This window comes from Gavialis gangeticus, unplaced genomic scaffold (assembly GCF_001723915.1).
Source record: "Gavialis gangeticus isolate Ggan-Ray unplaced genomic scaffold, GavGan_comp1, whole genome shotgun sequence".
Taxonomy (NCBI): Eukaryota; Metazoa; Chordata; order Crocodylia; family Gavialidae; genus Gavialis; species Gavialis gangeticus.
In genome coordinates, this window is record NW_017729007.1 from 4,166,226 (window position 1) to 4,177,203 (window position 10,978).

The window sequence follows — 10,978 nt, forward strand, 5'->3', positions numbered from 1 at the left end:
GTTAAAGTATTCTATTGCCGCCTCAGTCTTCAAAAAAAAAAAAAACCCAACCAACTGTGATCAGATTGATTAATTTAACAAGGGGATAGCAATGCTAAGTATTTAATATTTTAGAATAATTCTGAAAATGAAATGCCTGCCATTTTTAGTGAGCGACCAAACAAATTCAGAGATCAAAACAGATGCTATTTAAGACAACAGACTAGGAAGACTAATAATGAAGACTTAAGGAATTATTTTTATGTCCCATCTCAAGTACCATGTATCTTCTATATTGTTCCAAATATTATCGTAAAGATTAATATAATGAATCATGGAATACTGACAATACAGAAATCTTATTTCCTGGAAATTCTGTCGTCTATACAGTTACTTTCCTTAGATAACCTTACAATGTGAAATAAAAAGTTAGCTTCCAGTTTATAGAACAGAGGGGATTTTCACTTTATTTGATGAAAAAATATACATGATATTGATATGTGATGCAATTTCTCCTAAATAAGAACAAAAAATCTGCATGATGTTTTACAAATAAATGGTTTAACTGTATAAGGTGCATTTATTGCTGTTCTACATTGAATGTGTGAGAAAAAAAATGCACAATAGGCTAATTAGGCATACAAAACAACTCAAATTCCAGTTGTCCTCATTCCTGTATCAGAGGTGGATATTTATTTTGAGCTATATAATAAAGTACTCATTCCCAATATTGCTGTAAGTTTTTAGTGCGCATAATTTTAGGTTTGTCTTAGAAGTCGCTGATTATATAGCATTTGAGCAGTATTTGTTTCAATTCACTTGCAGTTCCTGTAAATCTCTCTCTCATGGTATCAAAGGGATTGAACAGTTTTATCAGAATTGTGTTTGCAACAAATTCCAAGAGATTACACAAAATTGTTAGTCTCTACACAGCGATCACCTGCATTGTCAGTTTCCCTGTGCTCACTTCATTTTCAGAAAACATTCAAAGCTTGCTAACTAAAAACCAAAAGCAATTTAAAAAAAAAATGACTTTCTATGAAAATGTTTGGTGTTGTTTATTCTACTATGAGCTAGGGAATAAGGCCACTTTGACTTGGTCCAGTTTTTTAAAGGGGTTGAAGAAAGCATTATTAGTCTATATTGAGTACCATAAGATTAATAAGATTAATATCTTAAAATGTGATGCATTTTGCAGCATCCCATTCTAACCAGTGATCGTTTCAGTTCACATTAGAAGTAGTACAGGTAGTGAAACTATGCAAAACTGAATATATTACTTAATTCTCATCAGGTGCCAGCCTACTATCTAACGTGCGTTATGCACTGGGAAATTTACTTCCTATTAGAACTTAAACAGGAAGGCATTTCATGATGCAGTTCTATCATTTTTCTAATTAGTATTGCTGAGTAGCTCTTGGTAGAATTGATAGTCAGGCAGCAGGTACAAAAAGTTGTAATAAAAACTGAACAATTTAGTCCTAGTACTGAGTGGCTTAACAGTGCCAAGACATTATCAAGCCAAGTAGCTTCTACACAGTAAACACTACTTCCTTGTTAAACACAAATCCTTCCAAGCAGTTTTTAAATACCATGTACAAGCATTTATATATTTACTTTTGCTTTTTCATAATAAAAAGAACTTAATTGTGCTTCTCACAGCTGATGTACATTTTGATATCAAGTATTTTGCTCTTGCTGATTATTAGTTTTGGGCTGGGAAGTCAGAAAACAAAGTTCTAGAGCACATAGTACTAGAGTAACCGAATTTATCTTTAAAAAGAAAGTGATACTGCCATCAAAAAGGCAGAGGATAAAAAATTAAAGCTCTTTATTAATTTCACACTAAAATCTACATTTTCCACAAAGGTTATGTAACTCACAGGTAACATTTACACTGTTAGAGGACAGTACAGCATCCTTTCCAATCTGTTTATTACTGGGAATACCCAACTGCTTAGCCAGTAGATCTAAAAGTTATTATTTACTATCAGCAAATTAAATGCTGTGCTCTTAGGAAAACTGTTTAGAAACTATTCACTGTCTTATTTATTCTGGATTTATTTACAAAAAGACTTCTCTCTGTCAGCAATAAATAATCCCGATATTCAAAATGTCAATGCTCATGCGCACACTCATAAGATGGATGCATGCTTTAAAAATATTTACATTACACAGTATTCTCCTTCAGATCCCTCTCCCTAAGAATAACAGAAAGTGCATTTTCTTCCACATTGTCTCTTTTATATCTTTTTGTTTTAGTCTTGCTTCTGAGGGATGCAGCCTTCCATCTCAACAACTTCTGGCCAACCTTCATATTTGTTTGTGTCCTTGTTGTTCTTTATATGCTACAAATAGAAAAGAACCTATTGTTAAGATAAAAATAATTTGTCCTGCTACTTTTACTTAAAAGCTACTGTAAAGAAACAAATAGTAGGTGATTTCCAACTTGAAACTTGAGGATTCAGGAAAAAAACCAAATCAGCACAATGTTTTTTTTCTTTCATGTGTGGTATCAAATACAACTATCTCTGTGAATCGCCAGGAGTGGCAGAATGATTTCAGGTTTATTTTTGCCTATAAAATAAAGAGTTCACTTGTACTCCTCTATATAAAAATCTCAGGTTTATCATGAGCACTAATTAAAAAAACAGTACTAAAACCACCATGTTAGAATATAAGGCAACAACGGTAAATTTAAAGTACAACTGGACACTATCAATTTAGGAACACAAAGCACTGAAATAAGTAGCTGGATTTTCAGAAGTGTTTTAGAAACATTTTGTGCTTAACACTTTGGAATATTAGATTACTTATTTAAACCATGAACTTCAGGCACATGAATTTTGGTCTAACACATTATGCTTTTATAAAGAGAAAAGCCAAGCTGCATTAGAGTTTTAAGGCACAGGCAGATGAAACAACTGTACTAAAAGCAGATGGAAAGGGGGTAGAATTTCTTCAGTTCAGCTGAGTCCAGTTTGACAGTTTTGTCCATGAAAGTTAAAGTGAAAGTTAAATCAGGGCAATTACCCCTAAATGAAAAGCAGTCAACTAAGCAGCAGTTGTGTGTCACTTAGTGGAGGAATGGAGAGGGCAAATGAAACAACTGCACCAAATTGGCTTTTGTATGGTCCTGAGTGGTAGTATTTTCCACCCCCTTCAAAATGATGCAGTTATAAGTCTATCTCTGTCCTTAATTCATCCATTTAAGTATAGATCTCCAAATAATTTTTTTTAAGTGCATACTGAAGCAGACTTTTGTATATTTAAAAGGAGGAAACAAGTCAAATACTTTATGAAACTTTACATGCTAATTAATAAAGTAAAAGAATACACTATTGTCTGTTCAAAACATGAACCAGTAAGTGGTACTTCTAAGTAGACTAATCCCTTGCTAGTGTAAAATGACTTAAACTCTGAAAAGTTGTTAGCAACAAACCTGTTCAAATGGACTTTTAGTCTTAATTCCTTTTCCACCACAAAAGACCCAGTTGTCTCTAAAACCAAGGTTGTTAATGGACGTGCTTCCCAATTCAGCGATAAGTTTCCGTGCCTCTTCATTAAGCCTTGAACAAAACATAAAACTGTGTTAAATATGCAAATATTTACTTTATTAATCAATTCACCAATTAGTTTTTATTTCAGTCAAATACAGTTTTCAATTAGGTGGTATTTGGGTGAGTTCTAAAATTAGAATCGAGTACGTCTCTCTCACTTATTGAACGTGACTATGTAGAGTACAAGTGTACAAAATATACTATCAAAATCTAAGAACCTTACCCTGTCAGCAGTTACCCAAGTTCAAAAGAATGATTTCTGTGCTCTGAAGTAAGCATACACATAACATTTTGTAGGATTTGGGGACAACTATATCAGGATCTGAGCACCTGCTCAGCCTGTATCTATATAAAAAGATTTTTGGAAGAGTACCCATCACTCTAAAATGCATCTGGTGAAATACAAATTATAAGAAAAACAGGTAAAGTGTTATGTTTTTCTGTAAGTTTTATACTTATTACATTTTTAATGGTATAAGCAATTATATGCGAGGGGTCTCTGACCATTTAGTTTGATCTTAAATAAAAGACAACACACAGCATCATTAACGATACTATCCCTTGCTGCGATTATAACTCTGGATAGGCTAATTAAAATAGACAAATGGCATAAGAGACAAGCTTTCTTCTATAACTTATGAAGCAAGTCTTCTGTATTTCCTCCTGCAAGTTTTGATCAGTAAAAGTCCTTATCCCAATTTTAGTTTCCAGGCACTTTACAAAGCTTTGGGCTGTTATAAACTAAGAGTATGTGGTACAATCAGATGGTATGAACTCTAGAAAGTACATATTAACCTAGACCATAAATACAAGTATTGATATTTTGTGGACTATTGGTCCAGGACTGCATAGAATGTTTAGGTGGCTGCATCCTACCAACACTGCTTTACTGACAAGATGAGCCAGTTTTGACTGCCAAGATGTAGTGCAAAGAAAGTTTATGTTAATCACATTCCTAAAATGAGCATTAGAACAAGGCTGTTGACAGAGACTGATCCATATTTCTGATGGCCTGCTGCATTTTTATGCTGGTCTCGCACCTATGCACCAGCACTTGAGAATACGCTGTTGGGATACAATTGCTGAAACAAAAGAAATTGTTGCATATATTCTGTTAAATATCATGAATGGATGTAATAAGAGCAAAGAAAACAGGTAACAGGCCAATGAAAGGTGGGGTGGGGAGACTTAACGGTAGAAGTGTGGGAAAAGCCACTTTTCTCCTAGGAACAGCAATCTGAGAAAATGCAGTCACCTGTACACTTGTACTTCCACAAACTAATGTGGAAATTGTCCAGTATTACATGTGTGGGCTTCACCACTGCAAGTGGCTTTTGTGCTATAATCTGCAACTGAAGAAATAACTAGTGAGGTCTGGACAGAGAAGAAGGATGGGTCAGGAGAACTTTAAAAAAGTTAAGGAAAAATGTTAGAAATGATTAAGTATACTTCTAACCATAGGGAAAAGCTGCTCATAGCCTTTTCACTTATTTCTTCCTTCCCCAAGAAAGTATTTTCATAGTTAAAAATTGTAAGAACAGGGCTGGAACAGATCTTCTGGGTCACCATGACTCCTACTATACCAGGCAAACTTGTCATTCCTCTCTCTACTGTAGTCAAATTTCATGTTAATAACTAGTTTAGATGTTGAGGATGCCTCCTGGAAGAACCTCACTACTCCGATTAGAAACCTTCTCTTAATTTCTAGCTCATTCATACACAATTGTTTTGTGCCAATGCTGGGAAAAAACAGATTAAATAGCTTAAATAGATTTTATGCCTCCTGCTAGTCTACTCTCAAAGTGAGCAATCATATCTCCTCTCAACCTCCATTTTTCTAGACCAGTGCTTGTCAACCAGGGTTCTGAGGCATTTTGGGATGCTGTGAGATCCTTGCAAGAGAGCCACACAATATTTGGGGATGTTGGTTGTAGCCATCTTGGCCTAAGGACATAGGCAGACAAGGTTCTTCGGGTAAATGTGATATCTTTTATTAGACCAATTAAATTGTTGGAAAATTGTTCTCCTTGGTTGGCCTAAATAGGAGGAGAAAAATTAGTTCACTTAAATATATCACAAAATGACTATGAACCACTATTACGGTGGCAGTGAAAAGGGCAAAATGCTACTCCTTTATCACATCAGGTGAGGTATTTCCAGTAGCGAGAGGAATGTATTAATATCATTGTTCAAGGCACTAGTGAGACCTCATCTGAAATACTGGTATGCTGAGCTGGGAGGGCACAGGGGAGTCCCCCACACGCTCAGCAGCAGGCCTGGAAGTGGATTGGAAGTACTTCTGTTTCAGTTCTGAGTCCGCCGCCAAGCTTGCGGGGGAGCCCCCCGCGCTCCTGGGGGACACTTCATCCACCCCAGCAAAGCAGCGTTCATGAGCTGTGCCTGGTACCTTGAGGTATGTAGAAAAAACCCATTTAAACTGTGTCTATGGCCAAATCACTGATTTTCCAAATCAGCATCGAATCTTCAGATTCGGCCGAATCAAATTGGGACAGTGATCCAAATCAACAAATTGAATCACTGTCCCCAATTCAGGACAAATCTGAATTGAATACAGTCCATTTCGCACACCCCTATAAATTATGAATGTGGCCAAATACAGGATTTATAGAGCCAGGGAGGAGGTGTATTTAGTTTTAAATATTAAAACAATAGATACACTATACCCTAACAGCAATAAGGAATAGCATGCATTAAATCTGGCTGTTGGTGAAACCTCTGGTGTTCTGGCAACTTGTCTGACATCATCTCCTTGTCTGCATGGCATACTAAACATACTCTATTGTACCTTACTGAAATACTGCAAGTGCTACCATCTCATTCATATACAGGAACAAAGTATAATATTTGTGAGAAAGGGAATCAACTAAGGCATGATGGTCATCTTCTCTCTAAAATTATTTTCCTGCATTGATTTAAAACCCAATTTTCAGAAAGTTGAGACCCAAGATCCATTTTTTTTTATGTATGTAAACCTACACATTCAACAAATGAATAGACAACAGACCTCACCACTTTGATTTCATGTGAGCAGTTTCTGTACTAGGAAAATAAAAAAAAGTATGATCTATTGCCACAATTACAGAAGATGACCAGGTGAGATATTTAGTCGTTTCAATGCTACAGTAATGTATAGAACATATTAACTGGGGAATAAAATCCTTTGTTACCTAATTTATCATTCCTTTATACCTGAGCGGTCACAAAAATATATGCATCATAGTATCTCCATATGCAAATACATGTATATGCAGATACATAAATCTGATTTATTTTTCCTGCACAACTTGTAACCGTATGGAGTATGACTGACATCCAAGATCATCGTATGATGAAATGTTCTCATAAAAAAAGGATAGTTTCAGTGCCATTTACCTGGAAACAGGACATTTCTACAAATGTGTTTTATGAAGAATGCAGGGGGGAGAGAAAGGAGGGGTTGTACATACAGTATTTAAAAATATACTGTATGTACATTTGGCTCATACATACTTGGTTGCACCATCATCATAGGTTCCCATTAATACTATAGTTCCATCTTGAATGGACTTTAGGAATTCAATAAATGGTGCCACATCTGAAGAGAAACAGAACACACAAAATTACTTCATAATACGTAACTACACCTTATTAAGAAATCCACAATGGTAACTAAATTTGAGGTATTCTTCATAAGAATATTAACAAATTAAGCAGAAAAAACAAAGAGGTGACTAAGTTGACTGGCTACTCTTTAATAGTATAGCTGCAGGTTCATCTATTCATTCTAATAATATAATGACCGATTTTCCATTTAAATTCTACAGGGTAAAGATGCTGTTGCTCAGGTTGAGAAAGCAATCTCAGTACCAAATGAACACAAGGGGAAAATAAGCCAAAATTATGTAATACAAGAACCATGTTAATCATCTAGAAAATAAGTTTAACTCTTACCAGCATACTCAGTGTGCCATTTTGGCACATGTAGATTTTTAGAGCTTACTGTTAGAGCATATTGAGTATGACAGTTGGTCAGGAGAGCAAATGCTTTTGTATGCATTGTATGTAGATAACAAAAGATTTTTGTGTTTCCTTTCAACTGTCCTCTCCTCATGATTATGATGGTATACATGAATTGACAGACTGATGGTCTATTTAGACAACAAATCAGAGGCTATTTTTGCCATATAAGTTCTCTCTCCATAGGAAATACTTCATGACACTTACCTCCTCCCCACATGTCAAAATATTTGGTGTTCAATGCTTCTCCTGTTTTTCCTAGAAAAAAAACACTTTTGGATATACATACATTTGGATACAAATAAACTTAAGGCCAGATTCTATTTCACTTATTAGGCATGCAAGTTAATTTACGAGCATAAATGCAGTGCTATTTCCCCCTTGCTTGATTCCCTGAAAATCCACGTATGCATCTATTTTTGCAATAGACCACCAATCTCATCCTTCAGAGTGAATCATAAAAAAACAACCGGGGGGTGGGGGGGACCCTAGCACATTTTAAGTTAAGGAGCATATTCCACTGTGATTTAGTATTTGTGTATATATGGAAATGACTATGCTTTAGTAAATGATGAATTAGCCAAAGTGTTTTGTATTCAAATCAACAGGACTCTGGCAAAGATTCAATGAACTCACAAATAAGACCATACTGACAAATTATCCCAAACATTATATCAATGTTCTTTTCATAAACAATATACTTAACATACTAGGTGACGTTAAGAGTTTGGACAGTCTCAAGAAGTGCTACAAAAGACAATCAACTGTTATGTTTTCTTACACAAAGACTGTTTCTCTCTCTTATGAGTCACATCCAGATACGTGCGCACATGCTTCTTGCAGCATCTCAAAGCCCTTTGAGATACTGCAAGAGGCACATGCGGGAACAAAAAAAAGTGTTCCCTGAGCTGCAAATTTGCAGTACAGGGGCAAAATTAGACCCTTGGACCAGGGGTCAAAAAATGCTGGGCAGGACATGATCCAGGACCGTGCCCTGATGCAACCAGAGGCTTGGGTCCTCCACAGAGACGCTCTGGTAGCTAGCCAGAGCATCTCTATGGCTGGCCCTCGCCCCATTGCTGAAGCATATTGACTGCCTGTGCCCCAGCTCCCACCCACTCCCAAAGCCACCCAGATCGCTGCCTTGCCTGGCCCCATCCCCTGTCTGCCCCCCAAACCCCCCCCAATCACTGCTTCGCCTGGCCCTGTTGCCTGCAGGCTCCTGCAGCACCCCCACTGCTGCCCCACCTGGCCCCAGCATCTCAGCAATTAAAAATAAATAAAAAGGAAGCCCCACATTCACCAGCAGTAGCAGCAGCCATTGGGGTCACTAGAGCCTCCTGGCAAAGCCCCCACACAGCGTGGGGCAGCGGGGACCACCCTGGCCACCTGGCACCTGCACTGCCACTGCCCCATTGCATGGGTATAGCCTGGGTCGGCAAGGTGCCATGCAGCTCCGCATGCTGTCAGGCAGCTAGGAACACTTGAGCTGAGTGGTGCTGGGTCCTGGGTGACAGCTACAGTGGTCCCAGTGGCGCTGAGCCACATGGTGCCCTGCTGACCTAGGCCACACCTGTGTGATGGGGCAGTGGCAGTGTGGGTGCCAGGCACCCAGGGCCAGTCCCCACTGGCCCGTGCTGTTGGGGGGCGGGGGAGGGGGGGTGTCACTGCCAGGAGATCCCAGTGACTCCGACAGTTGCTACTACTGCCGGTGAGTGTGGGGCTTTTTGTTTTGTTTTTTGGGTGCCGGGAGGCTGGGGCTGGGTAGGGCAGCCATCAGGGGTCCTGGGGGTGCAAGCAGGAGATAGGGCCAGGTGGGGCAGTCATGGGGGGCGCTGCAGGAACCGGCAGGGGATGGGGATGGGTGGGGCAGCAAACTGGGGTGCTGGGAGAGCAAGTGGGGGTGGGGTACATGGGCCATGCAAGTGGGGGATGGAGGGTAGTTCAAAGCAGGCCACCATAGTGAGAACATCTTCCAGTTGAAAGCAGGCAGGGGCACACATGGCAGTAGTGCCGCACAAAGGCCAACTCTGCAGCCACAGCCCGCTGGCAGCTGGCCCAGAGGGGCAGATACCTCTACTGGCTGTGTAGTCCCCATCCAGGTCTGGCAGGTATGCAGCCTTGGGACCACATGCTGTCAGAGCTGGCAGGAGGTCATAGCCAGGCAGCAACCCCCCACTGTCAGACCCCTGCAGCGGGTAGAGGGTGCAGGGAACTCAGGGCTGCTTCAGCAGTCCAGCTGGCACAAGGAGTAGTGTCCCCAGGTACCAACTGGCCAGGCCCCAGAAGCTCCCGAGAGCACTAAGCTACTTTGCCAGGGCAGCTTTTTGTACTGATTGGACCAGGACAGGGCAGCTTTGTATATTACTGGGGCCAGCATAGGTGCTGGCCCCAAGCTCTAGGTCTCTCTGGCTGCATATGCAGAAGGAGCCAAGCAGGGTTATTTTGCCCCAAGTGGCACAACTTGCACCACAGTAAAGTGCACATCTGGGCATGCGTGCTGAGGCAAAAAGCCCCAGCTCAAATTTGCACCACTTCTATTTAAGCTGCTGCAAGCACACATGCTTGCATGTGTGGATGTGCCCACGGCTACTATATTAAAATGCATCAAACAGACAAAACAGCTGCACAGGGGCATTGTCATTTTAGTGACTAAGCTACCATAGCAGTAGTAGCAGAATAAATATGGATATTTAAATTTTTATGGTGAAATGTTAAGAAAGAAAACCCTGAACTACAGTTCCTTTGAGAAACCTCATCCTTGTATTTGCTTACTTAAAACAACAATAAGCTTTTACTACTAGGTCTCTGCTAGTGACGAAAGGTCCATACCACTATGGCTAAAACCATGTATGCTACATGACAAGTGATACCTTAATGCTGCTGCCTGAAAAATTCCATGGCCAATTGAATTAAAACATTGAGGATTTGAATGAATTTGACATGAATGTTAACGATACAAACAGTACCAGCACCGAGTCTTTACTTGCTACTCAGAACTTTATGCTGTTTTCAAAATTGTTTTTTGTTAGATGTAGATTTGTGCATTTTAACTGCATAATTGCATTGCTGAAATTGGCAGAGATGAGCTGAAAGGTCTGGCAGGCAGGAGTCAGCTGAAGAGCTTGGGCTCTGAGCAGCTCAGGGCAATTTAAGAGGGGAGTGAAAGCATATTAGCTGGGTGTTTCTCCTCAGAACAATTACTGAAATGTTTTAAATGTCAGCATTTCTCTATCTTGGTATTATTAACAAAATTAATATGTATATATGAACAGATATTATGAAACTTTCAAAGCGAGTGCTTCTTACATAAGCAGAAAGACAAATCTAGCAGTGTAAAGAGATGAAAGAATGTTTCATGTTTACTGCCTTTATAACCATGAAGAGAATTAAAAAAACCAACCCCCCCCCCCCCCCCCCCC

General features: G+C 39.3%; 1 protein-coding gene across 1 annotated transcript in view; it reads right to left on the minus strand.

Annotated features, from left to right (window-relative positions):
- Positions 1-679: 679 nt before the first annotated feature.
- Positions 680-10,978, minus strand: part of FAM3C (family with sequence similarity 3 member C) — a 51,081-nt gene continuing 40,782 nt past the window's right edge. Inside the window, exons 7-10 of the mRNA XM_019509264.1 lie at positions 7,764-7,814; positions 7,050-7,134; positions 3,422-3,548; positions 680-2,327 (exon numbers count right to left, since the gene is read on the minus strand). Coding sequence (XP_019364809.1) covers positions 2,238-2,327; positions 3,422-3,548; positions 7,050-7,134; positions 7,764-7,814 — 353 coding nt within the window. The 3' untranslated portion in view covers positions 680-2,237. The remainder of the gene's footprint in view (positions 2,328-3,421; positions 3,549-7,049; positions 7,135-7,763; positions 7,815-10,978) is intronic.